The following is a 22,613-nucleotide window of genomic DNA, read 5'->3' on the forward strand; positions in this document are numbered from 1 at the left end:
AAAGTTTTAGTTAGGAATTCCACAAGCACTTGATTTGAATATCCTTTTGAAAATAGCTTTTTAAAAAAATTATTTTTAACTGTAAAAAAAAATAAGGCAAGAGGAAGGTCAGGAGGGAGGAGACAGATGTACACCTATGGCTGAGTAATAATTGATGCATGGCAGAAACCAACACAGTGTTGTAAAGCGATTATCCATCAATTAAAAATAAATTATAAAAATAAAATAAAAATAAAGAACAACAACAACAAAATGCTGCTACTGCTGCTGCTAAGTCGCTTCAGTCGTGTCCGACTCTGTGCAACCCCACAGACGGCAGCCTACCAGGCTCCCCCGTCCCTGGGATTCTCCAGGCAAGAACACTGGAGTGGGTTGCCATTTCCTTCTCCAATGAGTGAAAGTGAAAAGTCAAAGTGAAGTCGCTCAGTCGTGTCTGACTCTAGCAACCCCATGGGCTGCAGCCTACCAGGCTCCTCCCCCCAAGGGGTTTTCCAGGCAAGAGTACTGGAGTGGGGTGCCACTGCCTTCTCCGAACAACTAAATAAACAGACTCAAATTCATTTTATACCAAATATTAATACCTGGATACCACAATCAGGTTAACTCATTTCACGCAAACTTCAGAATAAAGTTTCTTCTGCTATCTCTGTATATATACATCTTTGGACTCCTAGTAAATGTATCACTGATTAGGAAGGCCTACACTGGTCTTTTGTTCTTCCTTCCCATACCCAACTCCCAGCCAATTCTGGCCTGCACATATTTGCTCATTAAAAGCTTTATAAGCAAATGCACTACAGTACATGCATGTCATACGCAATTAGGTGGCAGGTGAAGTGAAGGCATACCTTGCCTGTGTGCTCAGTCAAAGCATTAACAACAGTCAATAAAGGAACCTATAAACAGTCTCAAGACATTATCAACTGTTTATATTTGTTTAATTCCCCCTCCCCCTTTTCCTGACTTTAATACATGGTAAAAATGCGAGCAGTATGTTGGAAACTATTAGTGACTAAACTGTAAAACCAATTTCCTGCTCCTTTATGTCCTAGTTCTGGATGAGTTTACTTGAAGAAATACTCTGAGACTACAAGGCGAGCTGTTAAAAAAAAAAGAGTCACAGGGAACTAAATCATCTGTGAAGTCAGAATTTTTCTCAGTACTGATACTCAACCAAATAAACTGGTTACTAAAGAAGAATGTTATCTTACCCCTTGATATTAGGTCTGCATTCATCACAATTTTCTTGGCTTCATTAAACTTAAAACGTTAAGTACTGAATTAGCAAAATTTATTTATATTAATAGAATCATGCTTATTATCTGCTTTCTTTCTTGGGCTTCTGCATTAAGCTTTCATTTAACTTGAAATTTAGCAACTAAGAGTTAAAAAATTATTAGCCTAAAATACTGGTGAAAACCCTGGAACTCAAACTAATATAGGGCCTTCCCTTGGAGCTTCTTGCCTTTGTTCATGGATCAATGTAAAGTGAAAACAGGGAGTAGGAAAGGAAGGACTCACTCCAGGTTGAGGGCGTCCCCTAGCGACAAGAAGAACAAGTTAGAAACAAAAACTGCATACTCCTTAATATCCCGAAGATGTACCAACTGCTCAAGTATTCTCAATCTCAGTCACAAGTCAAGATTGTGAATATTATTTTATCTTTGTCTCCAAACTGGCCTTTTAAGGAAATCTGTGGTGTGAGTGAAATGGAAAGGGAAAAGGCAGGCTAAAATGTGCTATTTTGGAATGCTAAAGGATATAGATTTCACTGTCTGAGGATGAAAGACAGTAATTGCTTACAGGTGGGGTGATTCTCAGGCTTCCCGGGTTGTGCCAGTGATTAAAAAACCCTCCTGCCAATGCAGGAGACATAAGAGACTGAGGTTCAATCCCTGGGTTGGGAAGATCCCTTGGGGGAGGGCACAGCAACCCACTCCAGTATTGCCTGGAACATCCCATGGACAGAGGAGCCTAGTGGGCTACAGTTCATGGGGTTGCAGAGTTGGACACAACTGAATCAACTTAGCACAAGGTGATTCTCAGAAAATACATCATCTTCTCAGTCATTATGTTTAGGTATTTCCTTGACATGTGCTCAGAGCAGACAATTTTTATCACTCCTTTTCTACTTATACATTTTATACCTTTATACGTATATAAAAATTAGCTTCAATTTAAGCATGCTGACAATAATCAACCTAATAAACAGGACACTGCCAACTCAAACACAAATACTTATAAGAAGCCTATCTTATAGATATTTTCAACACTTCTCATTCTGATTCCTGACAACTTCAATACTATGATAGAAGAAAACACTAGATTTGAAGTTAAGAACTTATTCTACCAGGCTGGCCAAAAAGTTTGAGCTTTTCTGTAAGCTGGTATGGAAAAATCTGAATGAATTTTTTGGCCAATCCAATATAAAGCTAGTAATATCCTGATACCAAACCATTAAAAAAAGACATAAGAAAACTGCAGATCAATATTTCTCATACACATAGATGCAAAACAACAAAAAGAACAAATTTTAGCAAATTAAATCAAGCTATATATAAAATGGATAACACATCATAACAAATTGAGGTTTATCAATGGAATTCCAGATTGGTTTAAGATTCAAAAATCAATCAATGCAATCCACCATATTATCAGACTAAAAAAAGAAAAATCATAGATCATCTCAAAAGGTGCAGAAAAAAACTGTTGCAAGAGACAACCTCCCTTCACAATAAAACAAACTCAGAAAATCAGGAATAGAGGGAAACTTCATCAATGTGATGAAGGACATGTATGAAAAAACTAGAGCTAACATTTCTTGATGGCATAAGGCTGAATACCTTGCCCCGAAGACTGGGAACAAGATAAAGAGTCTGCTCTCACCTCTTCTGTTCAACACTGTGCTGGAGGTTCTAGCCAGTGCAATAAGGCAAGAAAAAGAAAAGAACTAGAGGTTCTAACCAGTGCAGTGAGGCAATAAAAGGTATACAGATTAGAAAGGCAGAAGTAAAACTGTTTATTCTTAGACAACACAACAATATATGCAAAAAATCTCTGGGAATCTACAAAAAAGAAATGAGAACTAATAAGTGAGTTTAACCAAGTTGCAGGATGCAAAGCCAATATGCATAAATCAACTGTTTTTCTATACACTAGCAACAAGCAACCAAAATTTTTAATTTAAGAAATACCATTTACGAATAAAATAAAAAATATGAAATACTTAGGAGTAATTTCAATAAAAGCTGTACAAAACCAGAACATTAAAATCTACAAAACATCACAAAGAAAAAGATGTCTAAATAAGTCAAGAGATATACCATGTTCATTAGTCAAGACTCAATGTCGTTGAGATGTGAATTCTTTCCAAGTTTATCCACAGATTTAATGGAATTCTAATCAGGTTTTTCTGTAGAATTTGACAAACCAATTCTAAACTTTACAGGGAAATGCAAAGAACCTAAAAACTCCAAAACAACTTTGAAAAAGAATTGATTTCAAGACTTATTGTAAAGCTACAATAATCAACACAGTGTGATACTGGAAAAGCAAACAAACAAACCCAAATCAATCAATGCAACAGCAAAGTAGAAAAGAAAGTCCAGAAATAGATCCACACAGATATACGGTCAATTGATTGTACTCTTCTCATAACCTTTGAGAGATCACAAAATAGCACCCATCCATTCATCTTCGTCTCCATTCTTTCCTCACTGTGTTAATTTCTGATTATACATCATGAATTTCATTTCTGAGACCCTTGAATTCTCATGACATTTTCCCAGTTATGGTAAAATATTTGGATCATGAGAGAGCATTTCCCTAAATATTTGTGAAATCTTTTTCCTAAAACCTAGGGCACATTTCTGGTATTTCCTCTCCCAAGATAAAACAAACCTTAAAATGATAAACATGGCTCATGACCTGTTACTTCTCCATCAACTATTCTACCTACTGAGAGACAAAATCATGAAGTATGATAAGTCACGAATCTATCAGTGCATTCTGAAGTGAATGATATTTAGATTGAAAGGTTATCAGTTTCTATGCTACTTTGTCTCCATGAGTTTAAAACTGCAATTTGGTTCTCTGTCCTTTGAAAACCTCCAACACCATTAAGAATCTAAGATTTACAACCCAGAAAAGACCTGATGCCTAAAACATTTTTTCAGAATACCCTGGCAAACCTTTCCTCATTCCCAAGAAACCCTCACAGAACCAAAAACTCTGGGTATGGCACTTAAATCATTTTTTAACAAATTCCAAAGGAAAAAGGTTTTACTTTACCAGATTCAATTTAATTTGAAGTACACCCTCTCCAACTCTCTGTAGTACCTTGGCCAGAATAAGCCAACTTCAGGAACAGGTATGTTCATCTCTGAACCATCTTCGACCCCAAATTTCATTTAAATGCTCTCTTATAGAGTTTTGTAATATTCTCTAGGAATCATGCCTTAAGACAAGACGCTAGACATTAGCTTAGATTACCGCTACCACCCTCTATTTATGTTTCTTTTACCTTTAATAAGCTGCTAAGATTGACAAGTACTCAACAAGTTTAATCTGGCATGGATTTAATGGCTTTTACATACAGGTACATACGACCAGAGAATCTGGGGTCCAGAGACAAACTTCTCCCACTTTCAATGTTATCTTGGGCTAGTCCTGGGGACAACAGAAGTATTCTGACAAAAATCCAGACTCCAACTGGACAAATCCCCATTGTTCTGGTGCCTCTACAGGGCAACACAGAAGCTGAAGTCATTCTTACTAAGAATGAATTAAGCCCTCAATTGTGGACTCTCTGAGAAAACAGAACTGGAGTGAAGATTACCCAGAGAAAGGGCTCAACAGCCACGAGATCAAAGGAAGGGGACAGAATAAGCCTGGGGAAGAGTATACAGGAGTATTTGAAGACTCTGATTTTAAACGAGGGTAATAAAGTCGGGGATCCAGTTTATCAGACATTTGGGGCTTGGGAACTTTACAGCTAACAGATCCACCCTCAGATGCTGAGAACTAGAATCAGGTAAACACTAGAGATTGAGTTTAAAGTAGGACAGATAAACTGGCACAGGATGAAGCCCTGGGCATTGAAATTTTTAAACTTCCAAGTGATTCTATGTGTATCCAAGGTTGGGGACCATGGAGTTTATGAGAATAATATAACCATTTCCTTCATATTGTCAACAAGTCAAATAACTTAAAATACAAATTTAAGTAGTTAACACTTAAGGGACAACTAGGTCAAATATCTCAATTCTTACATTTCATGTTCTAAACAAATTCTGATACTCTTAAAAGGAATAAAAAATTTTAGACCAAACACCTGATTACAACCTCAAAGGAGTATTCCTTCATTACAAAGACCAGGACATTAAGACCAGGACATTGTAGGAGGATGCTAAGCACCAACAGTCAGTCTTTTATACAATAAAGATCAATTTTATAGATCATCTCTTGCTCAGCATAGAGTCTGATACTATATTTGAGTAATCAGTAATTATTAAAGTATCTAAAGGTAAATTACATTGAACATTAACATTTAAAACCCCATCTACAGAGTGGCAAAATTTATAATTTTTGTGAAACAAAGCAACTTTGAAATAACATTTTCACCATAACAAATTAAAAACTTTACGGTAAAAATTATAATGGAATCTGAATTTTAGTTTTTAAAGCACTATGATAGTAATTCATTTGGCAGATCACCTCTAAGTAACTTGACTCTATATAATTTCTGATGGCCTAGAACTACTATAAAGCAAATTATTTTCCAGTTCTCAATGTTACTAATTCTTTTACCCTTTCCTAACCATTATCAGTATCCATGGCTTGCAAAAACAAAATATAAACCAAAAAAAGCTTCCAATTTTGAAGCAATCTGCAAAATATTCCTAAATAAAAATTATTAAAGATTTAATAAAAACATATATGCAAGGTATCTCTGAAAAACTTTGACTGTAAAACAACCAATCATTTGGACTTTTCTCAGACCATTCAATAACTCCCATATGATAGAAAGAAACCCAAAACAAGGTTAAAATTCAGACAGAGATATGGGTTCCAGTTGCAGTTCTGCCATTAAATCTATATGACGTTAAACCTTATATGACCTCTCTGAAAAACAGTAACCATCTTGCAACTTACATGTGTGTGTGTATGTGTGTGTGCATGTCTGCACAAGTGTACACCAAGACTAAAGTCTACTCTAGGCCTAAAATTCTGTTTCTAGTAAAATGATAACAACTGGAAGAATCAAGAGACTGTGAGTTACCTCTATAAAGCACCATTATTCCTGTGCATTAGTTTTAATATATTTAAAAATTTTACAACATTTCAAACTCTGTGATAACATGTAAGATATAAAATAGATTTTAATATTTATAGCATGTAAGTTATCAATATTAATATAAATGCTTTTGTGAAGTTCTAAAAATAGTAGTTACCAAAAAAAAAAAAAAGTTAGAGGCAGTCTTCACTTCACTGCACTCAACGATCACCTTAACACACCCAGGTTTCTCGTGTGTCATCATCCTTCCTCTGCAACATACTCACCAGTTTCCCTCATTTCTAATAAACAGTGTTCTCTTTTGTCTTACTTTAAGTTGACCTTCCACTTCATTGGTTGACAAAATCAAGAAAAAATTTTCTTTACCTAACTTTCCAGGACTGAGTGGGGACTGGCCGCAAATAGTAAAAGGCAGCTATTATACTTAAGGTACCTCCTAGTCTAGAGGTACCCTGGAGAGACAGTAGACCTCATATTACAATGCTTATCAGTCAGTCAGTCAGTTCAGCTGTGTCCGACTCTTTGCGACCCCAGGGACTGCATGCCAGGCCTCCCTGTCCATCACCAATATACTCTCAGTTTAAAAGTAAGATTCGAGCAACTCACCATTGTTCCAAAAGGAATGGCTCTTGAAGCATGGTAATAAATGGCTATGAAATTGATGAAGAAGGCAGTGCCACACACCATAGCGGGGATAAGGAATGCACCAATGAACATCTGCTTTATCCATCTCCTTCCTGAAAGAAAGGGGAAACTGTAACAATCAGAGAAGCTAGGTAGACAGACATACATCAGTGTTTGAAAGGTGGCTATTTCTCTTATTGAGTTCCAACTCTTTTCTAGCACTCTCTTTTCCTACACTTTCAATGTAGGACATGGACATGATCAGATCTCCTTAAGACACTGTCAATCAGAAAAGAACTTTTCGGTTACTCTCGGTAAGATCTGATACTCCTACGCTTAAGTCTGAACTCTGCCAACTTTCAAGAACAAGTGTAGTAAAGTTAAGTTTGGTTGGGTGTTCTTCACTTGCAATCAGACTAAAAGCGCGTTTATGTTCAATTTCCTGTTTTGAGTAACCTGTTCCTGCTGTGGAGACTATTCTAGAGACCATAAACTGTACAGCTCTTAGCCTAACTAGTTTTCAGATCAAACTCAAAGCAGGCATTACCTCAGGCATCCTTACTTCCTCAGGATGATAGACCTGTGTGCTAAGACTCATTTCCCATATCCAGAGGGAGAACAGAGAAACTGAACAGCTAACTAAAACAGTCAGGAATCTGCAATGATACTCCTTCAGGCAATCCAAAGAATTATCTGTTTACAGTACAGAGCACATTAAGTCGACAGGACCAATTTTTTTTAAAGCCATGGTAAATCAGGATATCCTGGGGGAATTTTAAATGATCCTATGCTCTGAGCTCCTCTAGCCTATATGTCTAGCCTACTAAAAGAAGGGCAGGATCCTCTAATGCTGACACTGCTTAGGAAGGGCTGGGAAAATCACATTAGGAAGTCTCTATTCTGAGGAATATAATTTTAACATCTTTCAACAAACTTTCATTCATAAACTGAAATATGCAAATCTACTACTTTTATCACTTTTCTGACCCCAACCAATTATAGGAAAAACAAAGGAACTTAAAGACCTTAAATGCCATCACAGAAAGAAACACCACGAGGCAGAAACCTCACATCATACATGAACACCCATCACTTTCAGGTCACAACAGTAAAGAAGCAAGGGGGTATTTCAGATGAAGCTCCCTTAGCAAAAGATTGTGACAGAAAATCTTTCTACAGGATCCTTTGATAAGTATTTAAGGGTCAACAGAAATAAATAGCTTTCCTTCCTATTAGCCTTCCACTGCCCAGACATATATCCATAAACCATGAAACATGCCTTTATGGTCAGCTGTAAAGCTATAGAGTCCATGAGGAAGCCTCCTGTGGAGCACTGCTAGGGAACTAGACACCTCAAAGCAAAATAATAACTTAAATACATTCTCTCCCACAGCTTCCTTAGGCCTAACTTCACAGTGGACAATGGAGATAATCTACTAATTATTCATAATTTTAGGAAATAAAATGTAAGGATTCCATAAAAAGTAGATGAGAACATGTAACAGGTTTGGTGGAGATTATGTGAAACTGGATAACAAATGGCTTTATAACGGCTATCCTGCCCATTGTAAACTTCATATACCTCACAGTGAAATATTAGCATCTGTAATTAAAAACACAAACAGTAACTCAGAAATTACCTCCTTGTCTAGCATACAGACTTCCTCCAAAATAACCATTCACTGGAGATGTAGCAGCATAGACAAATATGGCTGTACTGAGCATTGACCCCCTCCTAAAAAGGCAAAACAACATATATGATAAACTAAAACCAATGATTTAAAGAAAATATCATACAGTCTATCACATTAGCATCAGTTTAATACCAAAGACAAATTTAGCAGTAACAGAAAAAATGTATTCCTGGATTTCAGCGGACCTCAAAAGGTTGCCCAGTGAATGAATTTCTAGCTAAAATTGCATGTAAATGGTAACAGACTGATCCTACTTTTTTTAAATTTGAAGTTAAATTTCATAATATTCCTAACAAACATTTCACATTTCTTTGGCAAACATACTAGAAGCTGGCACTAAAACTGTTTCACAACCTTGTGAACCAATCACATCACATGGCAAAGAATATTCATCTGTTAAGAAAATTAATTAGAATATTTCTCTTTATAGTTTAACTGCTTAAGAGTCTTGCCTGCTGACAGAAATAAAATGGAAGTACTGTAACCTATATGACTACTATTACTTTAAATGGTATAGTACTGAGACTTCTATGTAGTTTCCCTTACACTGTTAAAATTGTTTTGATCAATAATTTCTAACCTCTTCTTCCAGTAATGCTATCTAGGCAATACAGATCAACTCTCCTATTGAACAAAACTGGACAAAAATATGTTAAATGCCTAATAGCAAAGAGAAATATTAAAACAATAAAATGACAGCATCATCTGCCATAATACAGACATGTACTTAACTAAAAATAAAGACCATTTCTGAAACTCACCACAACTAGGAAGGTAAAAATCTGTAGACAGAACATATAGCCTTGTTAATTTGAGTTAAAGAATAATCTTTTAAACACAACTTACAAGAATATCACACTAATGTGTGCTCTGGAAGGATATACAACTTTCAAAAATTAACCATCTTCTGGATAATAATTATTACATTCCATTGTCCGTCTACGTAGACTTACAAAGGCATCACACAGTCTTGAAACATGTACCACTCTTCTGCTCAAACACTTAAGCTCAATTTCTTAAAGTAATGTGTACGTTAAAACACTATATAATATTCAATTACATAAATATACAGCTAAAGAGAAACGTGGCAGCAATATGTTTGTTTCCCATGTTTAAAAGATTGTGAGTCCCTCAAAGTTAATCAGTTTGAAAAGCCAAATTTGTTTTTTCAAGAATATAATTAAACACTGCAAGTACTTTTTTTTCCAGGCTATCATTAAAAAATTGATCATTTTGCTTATTACCGGGTGTGTGGATACTGACACAGACGATGACAGAGTTCAGGCTGCTGTCATGCGACTAAGAGTCCAAAATGACTAGAGAGTTAAATTTGCAGCCCCCAGAGAGATTTCCACTAAGTGGAACTGTGAGAATAAGTTACAGTTTTAAAAATCAGATATACCCTTGCATCTCTTTCTTCAAAAACATCTTATGGGCATTTTCCACCCAAAATAGACCACTTCCATCTACAATGAAGAAATCTACTGAAGTAGAGAACCATCCTTGCTTATCTCTCTAAGACTGGGGGTGGGGGGAGAGAGGGTGATATCTAAGTAGCTGCTTTACCTACACTTGCCATCCCACCACTGCAGAGCATTTTACCAGACTTACTCATACCTTCTTAAACACCATGCTTTCTCCACGGTTAATATCACACTAATTGGCACATCCACATTGATGCTGATCTTCTATCTATCTAAGTATTTTCTTCTTCCCTGATTGCCATGATCATCATTGAACAAAGTAATTTTCTCAGGTTATACATTTATCTGCTTTTTAACCTCTAGAATCCTTCAGATATCTACTCCTGGAGTGAGTCTTACAAATTTTTACATGCAAGTTTTTTCATTTTCTCATCACTATGCATTTTTATTATCTCTATCTTCATATCTAGGGCACTGAAAGTTAAGAGTCAAGTTCTGGAGTCAGAGTGAAAGCGGTGAGCGTCAGTTGCTCAGTCGTGTCTGACTGTTAGCAAGCCCATGGACTGTAGTCCGTCAGGCTCCTCTGTCTATAGGATTTTCCAGACAGGAATACTGGAGTGGGTTGCCATTTCCTTCTTCAGGGGATCTTCCTGACCAAGGCATTGAACCTCAGTCTCCCACACTGCAGGCAGACTTTTTACCATCTAAGCTATCAGGGAAGAGTGTCGAGGTTCAGATCTCATCTTACTAACACACCTTACTAATAGCTGTGTTATCTTACTCAAATTACTCAACCTCCCTGAGCTTCACCTTTCTCATCTGTGGGCTGAAGATAATAGTCCCTTCACAGGGCTGATGTGAGGATTAAATGAGCTAATGAGCATAAAGCTACTAACATGGAACCTCAGTAAGGTTAGTCACTTTGATCTCATAATAATATTCATAGGTGTAGTACTTAACATGTAAGTCATTAAGTATGTTCACTTCAAATGGTAGAAAAACCACTGATAACAATGACAGGCTTAAATAATAAAATTCATGCTGCTGCTGCTAAGTCGCTTCAGCGTGTCCAACTCTGTGCAACCCCATAGACGGCAGCCCACTAGGCTCCCCCGTCCCTGGGATTCTCCAGGCAAGAACACTGGACTGGGTTGCCATTTCCTTCTCCAATGCACGAAAGTGAAAAGTGACAGTGAAGTCGCTCAGTCGTGTCCGACTCTTAGCAACCTCATGGACTGCACCCTACTAGCCTGCTAATAAGCATCTATTAGGTGCAGTTTCTTATTTCCAAAAGCTGAAGGTCTATAAGCAGAACAGCTTCAGCATTAAAAAATGAACTGCCAACACTGAAACATTAACATTTGAGAAAGAACAAAGCAAAAATTTGGATTCTAGGAGAGGCTGCATGTGTGTGTGCTAAGTCACTTCAGTCATGTCTGACTCTGTGCGACCCTATGGACTGCAGCCTGCGGGCTCCTCTGTCCATGGGATTCTCCAGGCAAGAGTACTGGAGTGGGTTGTCACTTCCTCCTCCAGGAGATCTTCCCAACCCAGGGATCAAACCTGTGTCTCATGTCTACCTACACTGGCAGGCAAGTTCTTTACCACTAGCACCATCTGGGAAACCCCTAGCAGAGGTTCAGTTCAGTTCAGTTCAGTCGCTCAGTCATGTCTGACTCTTTGTGACCCCATGAATTGCAGCACGCCAGGCCTCCCTGTCTATCACCAACTCCCGGAGTTCAACCAGACTCACGTCCATCGAGTCAGTGATGCCATCCAGCCATCTCATCCTCTGTTGTCCCCTTCTCCTCCTGCCCCCAATCCCTCCCAGCATCAGAGTCTTTTCCAATGAGTCAATTCTTCACATGAGGTGGCCAAAGTACTGGAGTTCAGCTTCAGCATCATTCCTTCCAAAGAAATCCCAGGGCTGATCTCCTTTAGAACGGACTGATTGGATCTCCTTGCAGTCCAAGGGGCTCTCAAGAGTCTTCTCCAACACCACAGTTCAAAAGCATCAATTCTTCGGCGCTCAGCCTTCTTCACAGTCCAACTCTCACATCCATACATGCCCACTACTAAATTCTAACACTGTGACTATATAGTCAGCGTCAATTCCATAGTGATGAATTTAATCCAGTATTTAATGTGAAGGATGATGTAGTTTCATGTAGGAAGGGGCTTCACAGGTGGCACTAGTGATAAAGAATCTGCCTACCAGTGTAGCTTTTCTTGAATTTGAGATTTAATTTACTTGAAATATATTATATCCTAAAATTAGAACTACCTACAAAACACTGAAGTTTAGCTTTTGGCCATTTTAAGGTTTATGTGGTAACTGAAGTACAAAGGTTATATTAAAGAAATATAACAAACTACAGAGAAATACCTTTGTCAATTAATACATCATTCATTTCAGTTCAATAAGTACTGACTGAGAAACCTGAATACGCAAAGTTCTTCAGGTACTCAGGGAATGCAAAGATAAGACTCTCTACTCTCAAAGAACTTACTGTCCAGTGCAAGAAATAATTTACAGTTAAACATTTAATATGTAACGCAAGAGCCGTGCGTTCAGCAACAATTTGTCACTTGTCCACCAAGTGCCAGGCATTTCTAAGCAAGCACCATCAGGAACTGAAATAGGGGTATGAGATGTAACAGGAGACAAGTGTCGTTCATAGGGCGGCATCTACACCCAGGCTCAGAGTGTTTTTGCTTTGTTGAGGTCATGGCTCTCTGAGCACAAGGTTATAGGACTACCCAATAAAGACTTAAGATCTCCATGAATGTACTACTTTTTCTTAGGATCCAAAGGCCTCACATTAAAGATTTCTTGCAACTGGTTTTGTCTTCAAAGAAACAGTGTACCAGAAACCATGTAAAGACAGAATAAAGGAAAAACCATGCAATTATTTTTCTAACCTCGTGTGCCTTTTCCACCACTCTTTTTAGTGTTATTTATAATGCTTTCTTCTATTCTGTAGAGCTCCAAGTTTTGGAGGCAAATATGAAGTACTAACTCAGTAAATGGGTAATCCTTGTGTGCTTCTTAGGAAGACCTAATTGGACTTCAGCTTTCATAAAAGTGTCTACTCAATTTGTCAAAGAACTCTTGATTTGTAATTCTGCTCATACCTCTAATGAAAACCAATCTTTATAACCAAGCAAAGTGTTCAGTAAGGTTAGTAATTTTAGAAGATAACAGGAAAGTATACTTATTATAGCTACAGAATACTGTTCATTATTTGTTTACAATAATGGAACTTATGCTTTTTAAATTCTAAGATAATTAGAATCAGTATGGCACTTATGCTTTTCAAATTCTAAGATAACTAGAATCAGCAGATATTTAATGATTGACTTAAAGGTTCAATTATTAAAACTATTCAAGAACAATGAAAAATTAATAAAGTTATAAACATTTGAACTTACTCTGTATACAAATCTTCTATCATTGCAACAATAATAACAATGAGAGATACAGCAAATATCTGACATCCAGAACCAATGAGAGAGGAAAATATCAGTGGGTGACTTGATGGTCTAAATACATCTCCATGCACCTGCTTCCATCCATACTCATCTCCAAGGTCTCTATCCTATACATATATACGTGTTGAGAGAAAAGAAAATAATCCAGAGTGAAATTAAAATACATACAACAACTTAAAAAATTACAACTACAGTTGTAAGTTCCCTTCCTACAAACTTAGAGCTGTTAAAAGTTTCAAAATATCAAGAAAAGACATTTCAAATTTAAAATAATTTCTGCCTTTATAACTTATTATGTTATAAAGTGTGATATTACTGAAACTCAGAAAGGTGGCTCCTGAGAAACTGAAACTCAGAAAATCGAAAAGAATGGAAAAAGAAAAGGTCTAGGAGCAAAAAGAAATGGTAACATAGGGAGAAAAGCCCAGAGGCTCTTTGAACATTACCTACAGATGCTATTCTTGACATTACATCATGACTATGGCTCACATATGACCAGGGCCCAGGTGGAGAGCAAAAGAGAAAATTAAAACCAGTACTAGATGCCCTAGCAATGCAGAAATGCCCCTTATAGCCTGGAGCCTAAGAAAATACACGGGGAATATATCGAATAGTTAAATATTATTTAACTGTCTATCAGTCAGTTCAGTCGCTCAGTCATGTCCTACTCCTTGCAACCCCATGGATAGCAGCATGCCAGGCTTCCCTGTCCATCACCAACTCCCACAGTTTGCTCAAACTCATCTCCATTGAGTCAGTGATGCCATTCAACTATCTCATCCTGTCGTCCCCTTCTCCTTCTGCCTTCAATCTTTCCCAGCATCAGGGTCTTTTCCAATGAGTCAGTTTTTCACATCAGGTGGCCAAATTACTGAAGTTTCAGCTTCAGCATCAGTCCTTCCAGTGAATATTCAGGACTCATTTCCTTTAGGATGGACTGGTTGGATCTCCTTGCAGTCCAAGGGACTCTCAAGAGTCTTCTCCAACACCACAGTTAAAAGCATCAATTCTTTGGCGCTCAGCTTTCTTTATGGTCCAACTCTCATACCCATACATGACTACTGGAAAAACCATAGCTTTGACTAGACAGACCTTCGTTGGCAGAGTAATGTCTCTGCTTTTTAATATGCTGTCTATAGTGCTTTTTTAAACAAAACATTCAATTATGCCTTTTCAACCTGAGTAAGAAAATATCTAAAACAGAGTTTCTTAAGAAATATCAATCATCCCTCAAGATAATCTCTGGGTTTCTTTTGGTGGTGGCAGGGGAGGGGGAGTGGTCTGGGTCAGCTATATTTGAGAGGCAGCAAATATTTCATGTTTTCATACTGTTCTTGGGGTTCTCAAGGCAAGAATACTGCAGTGGTTTGCCATTCCCTTCTTCAGTGGACCATGTTTTGTCAGCAATTGAACTGAACTGAAATAGTTCATCTATCCTCTGATATTTCACAAGACACATATGCATATTGAAGTTTAATTTAACTGTTTTCCAAGCTCATTTAATGATGGAGCATATCTACACAGAATATTCATTAACAACTGAATCACTTTGCTGTACATTTGATACTAATACAACATTGTAAATCACACTTCATTTTTAAAAAAGGGAAAAAAAAAAAGATTAGCCATTAACATTCCCTGATGGTCAGGACTCTGTGCTTTGTTAAGAGCATGGGTTCAAACCCTTGTCAAGGAACTAAGATCCCACAAGTCGTGCAGTGTGGTCAAAAAAATTAACAAACAAACAAACAAAACACGCTTTTGCTTATTTATAACACTGTTCTATAATTTTGTAAAAATAATTTCAAAAGCAAACCTCTGAACCATGTGAACTAAATGTAAATTAATCCTTCCACCCACTCTTCATTTTATGCAATATTTAGCAGCATTAGAAAGATACCAATACAAGTCGACAACCTCCTAGCTGCAATTCTGAAATCAAAAGCTCTGAAAAGTGAGTCTGTTTCACAAGCTGGACATATCTGGTGGCAAATCTCAAGACTGAACTAACAAGAGATTACTTACACTGTTTATTTTATTTGTCCCACTTAGGATGAACAGTCATATGTTTTGCTGAAAACACATTAATGTATTTGATTATAGGACATTTAATCAGGGCACTTAAAAACATTAAAATATTTAATTGGAGTTTATATCTTTCTAAAGCCTGAAAATTCTGAATTCTAAAGATCAGCTGATCTCAGGATTATAAACCTACCTCCAACATTTAAAAACACTTGAGTTAAATTGTTTTGTAAATACAATGTATTAATAAAATGTTTGCTTACCATGTCATCCATTTCTTCTTCTTTACTATACCGGGCATAATCTTTTCTTAAAGTTCTCATTAAAATCATGGAAACTAAGCCTACCAAGAAGATAACCATCATGAAGGAGTTGAAAATTGAAAACCAATGAATCTAGAATAACAGAAAATAAAGTATTACTTACAAGAAATACCAGTTACAAAATTCATAGGTTTCATGATGACAATAGAATGTTTACGTAAAAGAAAAAAAAACAAACCAAACACAAAAATCTACTAAAACTTTTACATGAAAATCCATAATTAAAATACACTAGAGAAGAGTAATCAAAGGGATTGGCTTTCTTTCCAGTAAGCTTCAGATGCATTAAAAGTATGATACTATATATATAGATTATCACAATCAAATTGTACAAATAAAGTACAATTTGGCCACACGGAGTATGCTATTCAGTATTACAGAGAAAGAACATGGGTTTTGGAATCAAAACACAGTTCAAACATAGGCCCTGACCCCAGTTTTCCTTCATCAAAAATGAAGGAAATGATACTATATCATAAGTCATTTGTACATTTTAATATATATGTAAGCCACATGTCACCATTGTCTGGCACAGGTCAGTGAATACTCAATAAATATTAGTTCCCTTCCCTCTAACTGAGCAACAACCTGAAAACCTCACCAAAATGACAAGACTAAACCATCATAGTTGGGTGCCATGGACTTGAGCTACCTTCCTAACCACAGTACAGAGAACTCTGACGTACTCCATAGTTCTCAACATCCCCAAGGCTCTTGACTTTGATTTCACCCATACATTTGTCAAAAAATTACGTTCAGATGCAGCACATCTGACTTCCAACTATGTCTGTGGCACTGTCCAGCAATTTCTTTATATTTTAATTCCCCAAAATTCTTCCTTATGGATAGTTTCAAAATTTCTCTTCTCTCTCATTTCATTTTTTCCCCCTTCCTCTCCATTCCCGAGCCATCACCTCTCACCTGATAGCTCTAATGGCCTCCTAGTGATGACCTTCATGTTTGGTCTTTCCCCTTCCTCTCAGTCTATCCTGTAACAGCTAATCCAGTACATGTTTCTGAAACATCATGTTCATATATCGCTTCTCTATTCTAAAACTTACAGTGACATTCCCTATTTTTTAACATATCAAAGAGAAAGCGTTAGTCGCTCAGTTGTGTCCAACTCTTTGCGACCCCATGGATGGTAGCCCACTAGGCTCCTCTGTCCATGGGATTTTCCAGACAAGAATTCTGGAATGGGTTGCCATTTCCTTCTCCAGGGAATCTTCCTGACTTCAGGGATCAAACTCAGGTCTCCTGAACTGCAGACAGACTCTTTACCTTCTGAGCCACCAAGGAAGCTTGCATATCAAACCTAAACTATTCACATATAAAGTTTATCACAAAAGTATCTCTTAAGATTTATAAATGCACTATATAATAATAGGTTTTCACAAAGATTTGCTTTTGTTGCTACTCTGGAAATTAATGACCCAGAAAAGGATAAGAGAGAAAAAATTATATATACATATATATACACACACACACACACCTCATAACTCATGACTGACTTTTTTCAGTCAATTTATCAAATTTTTGAAAAGAAGTTTTATATAGTTACTGTTTGGTAGTAAGAAAGATATGCCCCCAAATGTTAAAATTTCTGGCAAAGCTCTCTATTTTCTAATCAAAGATGCAAACTTTAATACCTATTATAATGTACTACTAATAACCTGACAGTTTATAATATTTCTTTATCCCCCAAATTATAAAATGTTGTATGATTCTGAAGTTATTAACCAAGGGAAATACTTCCTTGAAACAATAAAGCAATGAGATGTCACACAGCAGTGACTGACCCTATGAAGTGCTGCCTCCAGCGCCCTCTAGTGTTGCTAATCCTAAAAGCAGCACTCCAGGTTTACCACAAACACTGAACTGTGGAGATTAATACACCACCAGCGCTGCTTCTTCCTGAGCACCTGCTGTGGAAGGTTTTATACCAGAGGTTTTATAAACACGGTCAAATGGAGTTTCACAACAACTCTGAAAGGTAGTATAACCCTCGCTTCACTGTTGAAACAAAGCTAAAGAACTGAGTCCTCTCACCAAGGTTACAGTAAATGACAGAGACTGAGTTTACATGCATTTGGAGCTCCTAAGTCTGTGCTTGTAAGTCACTGTATAACAAACAATCCCAATGCTTCAAAGTAGACCCCATCCACTCCTGCCTACTCAAGGAAAAAGGTTCATTAATTCTCCCCATCTTCTGCATCGTCAGTTTTGTATTCTTTACGGAACCCCATCAACATACAAACGTGTTTTCCTTACATTTCAAGAAACAAAACAAAACAAAAAACACCCCAACTCCCTCCTGATCCCATCTTTCCTGCTGACTACTGTACCATTTCTTCACTCCCATTAATAGCCAGACTTGTTGCCTCCAATTACCCTCCCCTCACCCTCTTACAGCAGCTCTGTTGAGACTGTGCCCCGCTACTATACCAACCTTGTTCTCTGTCAAGTTCACCGATGACTCCAGGTGAGTCCACAGTTATTGTCAGTACTCACCTTACTGACCCATCAGCAACAATTCAGAACTAATCTTTCTATCCTCCATGACAGACTTTCTTCTCTTGGCTTTCAGGATACCATACAATTCTTTTTTCACACCATACAAGAATCTCTTCAGAGCTCTAAGCTGGGTTTTGCTTTTCTCTCTACATTTACACTACTGCTCCCGGTGCTCCGTCCTTAGTGCTCTTCTATTTCTATACACTCTTTCTTGGTAACTGCATTCAGTCTCACAGCTTTAAATACTACTTACATGCCAACCACCACAAAACTTCTATCTCTAGCCCAGGCCTCTCTTCTGAACTCCATTTGACAGATCCAACTAGCTGATCATTATCTCCATCTGGATGTCTTGAAGACACTTCAAAACTACCATGTCCCAAACTGTACTCTGATCTTCCCCTCCAACTCTCCAAACACAGTTTTTTGCCCCGAAGACAGCAGCTCCACTTTAACAGGTGCTCAGGGCCCTCTGAGCTCACATCTGAAATCAGCATTATAGTTAAACCTTTGAAATTCACACCCCTCACACTGTGCCCTATAGATGGCAACTGCTTACTGTGTGACTGATTGAAGCACATACTGAATGTCTTAAAGTACACAATTTACCTACCCTGTGTTGAAAAAAGGATGGATCAAGATATTTGTCAAATCGATCTTCAAATTTTACATCTGATTTTTTCCATTTTACCTGAAAAAAAAATTCTGAATATTAAGGACATTTGCTCAGAGTAAACAATACTCTGAGCAAAATTAGAAGATTTACACTCTAAGAATAAGAAATTTGAGAAATGGTAGAAAGTTACTACCAATCTGAGAAGTTGAAATATATGATTAAAAAACTACCTAACTTCCCTTTCTGTGTATTAACAAAACTTATAACTTTACTTAGAGTGATCATTTCAGTTTTCAAGGATTATTAACTGGTAAATTCTCTGACCTCATAAATGTGGTAATAATTAAATAGACAAAATAAATTAAGAATCTGAACATCTTTGTCTTTAGATTTCATTAGTTTTATTACAAAGATTGTGTTTCTTTATAAATACAGCTATGCAAATATTATTTGTACTAGGTACATATGCACAGAGCTTGAAAAACTTTCAAAACTATCTAATAGCAATGGACTCATTCTGGTTACCAGGAAAGGAAACTCACAAAGAGAGAGGCTACCTACATCAGATTTCTCTTCTTTCCACTACTTTTAATCCTAATAGAACAGAATTAACTTGACAGCTACAAAGGGCTCTTACTCTGCAAGAGCATCTTATTCCAGCTGATAAAGCAAAATATGGTAAACTACTCATCCAGAAATTTTCAACATAGCATCATCTCTTCATGTGCAACAGTAAAAGGAAAGACAAGGAGTACTGCTAAAAAGTAACCATGAGAATACATGGCTGGGTTAGCTAACTGCTCAGTTATAATGGTAAACTTTGCTGAAGCAACTGGTAAGTCCTGCCATTGCATAACAGGTATCTATTACTACAGACCTAAAGTAAATCTCCTTGTTTTCAGGAGGCTTACTTACAGACAATGGGGAAATATAGTCTAATAAGATTTTTACTATATAAATACTGAGCAGTATTTCTGTTGCACCCCATTTCAAGCTACATTTTCATTTACTGAGGTTGTAAAACTTAACTTTTGATGTTAAAACTTTACAAACACTTCTTCCTGTATACAATTATTTTCATACTTACTGAATATGACATCTGGATTTTAGTATTGGGAACCAGTTTCACCTTTCCTTCACTAGTAAGATTAACATCAACAATTCGATTTCCATTAAAACCTATTTCAAGTTTTTTATAGGTCCAAAGATAATAATCTTCTCCATTTTCATCTGCTTCACCAACTATACCTACAAAAGAAATAACACTTCATGCAAGGTATGTAACATCACTTAATATTTAAAACACATTAGAAACTAAAGCTCAGTAAAAAGCATTTTTATAAAAAAACAGCAACATTCCCATTATTCCTTACAGTTAGAACAAAGAAGAGCTGCAGGCTGGACTTCTCTTTGTTAAGTACTTGGCAAACCCAAACCATTTTCACTTCATGGTAAAAAAGCTCAGCATAGTCTATCATTACTTTGATCTTCAAAGTTCATACTTTGATCCTCAAAGTACACCTTCCACTGTAGTAATTATGACCATATACTTTATATTCCCTGATATCTCAAAATTTCAAGGAAGCACTATATTACCATTTGGCAAGGTTCTCAGTTTAGTGGCCAAACTAAAATTGAAACCAAGGTTTCCAGAGTTCCAGTCTTGTATTTTCTCTAATAACCTATGATCAATCCATTCCTAATAGTTGCACATATGTATATAAGTATTAGTTGCTCAGTCATGTCCAGCTCTTTGTGACTCCATGGGCTGGAGCCCACGAGGCTCCTCTGTGCATGGAATTCTCCAGGCAAGAATACTGGAGTAGCCTGCTATTTTCTTTCCAGGGGATCTTCCCGATCCAAGGATCAAACCCGCATCTCCTACACTGCAGGCTGATTCTTTACCATCTGAACCACCAGGGAAGCCTAACTTAAAATGCCTCGTCTTTACACCTCAAGTCTTAGAATTATCCCCAGGATTTTGTCAACAAAATGACAGAAATGTTGAAGATAAATGGTACTGAGGCAATAGTTAAAATGATCATTTTGATCCCAATTTGGGATACTGAAGGAGAAGACCCAAACAAGGAAGCAGGTAGTAGCTGAGGACCGTCTCTTGTGCCCTCACACTGTCGATTAGTTATCCGATGTTCCCTCCACCCAAGCCTATAAATTCATTAGAAAATCTTAGCTTCTAAAAGTTACTCCTTGGGTCTTCCCTCTATGGTCAATGCAACTCAAGAAAGCATGTTGGGGGGAGGGGGATCATTTTTTTATTAAGAATCATTTGCTTATTAACCAAAGTTGTTCTAATTGGTACAAGTTCAAGGAATACAGATGCATTTTTTGAGGTTGCAGAGGGATAATAAAATCCTCCGAATAATTAATTTCATGGAAGTTTATTTACTCATCTACTCTGAAAACTCTGAGGGTGGAGACACAATTATACTAAATAGGAAATTCTCTGAGGCACTTTTAAAAGATCTAAAACCTTTATCCCAAGAAAAGCCAGGTATAGATTTATTTCTGACAAGGCTTTCCATGGTTCAGATATTCTAGGACATTCAAAAGTATCTGCCCTAAACATGGCAGAAACCCAGAACTAAAAAAGATTTATGTTAAGACAGGAAAACACAGCTGCCATGTTGCTATGGCGGCCCAAGAAATGAGTGGAAAAGCCTAAGGTTCCAGGCAGGAAACCCATAAGCAATGCAAAAGAGCAGGAGAGGGACTTGCTCTCTCACCAAAAAGAGGAAACCCAGATTAAAGGATTCTCCTAAACTACAGGCTCAGAAATCTTCAGCGAATATTCAGCAGATCTTCCTGCTACCCTCAGAGTTGATCAGAGAAATGTCTGTTATACTAATTACAGTCATTTACATGAAATGCTTCCTATTTATACCTAATTAACATGCAACACAGTAATGATGCTGCATGCAATTATATCTTGAGAGTAACTTTCTTATAAATTCCATCTTAGCCATAGTGTTAGTCACTCAGTCACGTCCAACTCTTTGCGACCCCATGGACTGTGGCCCGCCAGGCTCCTCTCTCCATGGGATTCTCCAGGCAAGAATACTGGAGTGGATTGCCATTCCCTTCTCCAGAGGATCTTCCCAACCCAAGGATCAAACCTGGGTCTCCTGCATTGCAGGCAGATTCTTTACCATCTGAGCTACAGGGAAGATCCTTAATTCCATCTTAGTACCATATTAAACTCTTGAGTTGATATGTTCAGTCTTTCAATTTGCTTCTCATGAATACAGCAGTCTGCTAATAGTTTTAAGAATTAGAATATTAACTATATGTACTAATTATATATAAAAACAAATCAAAAACAAACAACAAAGATCAAAAAACAAACAACAACAAACGCCACTAAGAGAAAAATGTGCTCAAACATGCTGGCTGTGATAGATGGCTGTACTTTTTGCATATTAAGTAATTTAATCAAGTCCAGCATAAACAATGTTTGGATTATGCATAAACTGGTATTACTATTCTATTGCTCCTCTCTATCAACAGCGATGAACAAGGACATACAATATAAAAAAATAAAACATAAAAAAGTTTAAAAAATTTTTAAACATAATAGACTTTTGGAAA

At 37.0% G+C, this 22,613-nt stretch overlaps 1 protein-coding gene across 1 annotated transcript in view; it reads right to left on the reverse strand.

Moving 5' to 3' along the window:
• The window catches only part of TM9SF3 (transmembrane 9 superfamily member 3), a 61,127-nt gene that overhangs the window by 15,635 nt on the left and 22,879 nt on the right, over positions 1 to 22,613 (reverse strand). The window contains exons 4-9 of the mRNA NM_001193217.3: positions 20,095 to 20,255; positions 19,005 to 19,082; positions 15,818 to 15,949; positions 13,470 to 13,636; positions 8,560 to 8,654; positions 6,902 to 7,032 (exon numbers count right to left, since the gene is read on the reverse strand). Of these exons, the coding sequence (NP_001180146.1) occupies positions 6,902 to 7,032; positions 8,560 to 8,654; positions 13,470 to 13,636; positions 15,818 to 15,949; positions 19,005 to 19,082; positions 20,095 to 20,255 (764 nt within the window). The remainder of the gene's footprint in view (positions 1 to 6,901; positions 7,033 to 8,559; positions 8,655 to 13,469; positions 13,637 to 15,817; positions 15,950 to 19,004; positions 19,083 to 20,094; positions 20,256 to 22,613) is intronic.

Source organism: Bos taurus, chromosome 26, assembly GCF_002263795.3.
Source record: "Bos taurus isolate L1 Dominette 01449 registration number 42190680 breed Hereford chromosome 26, ARS-UCD2.0, whole genome shotgun sequence".
Lineage (NCBI taxonomy): Eukaryota > Metazoa > Chordata > Mammalia > Artiodactyla > Bovidae > Bos > Bos taurus.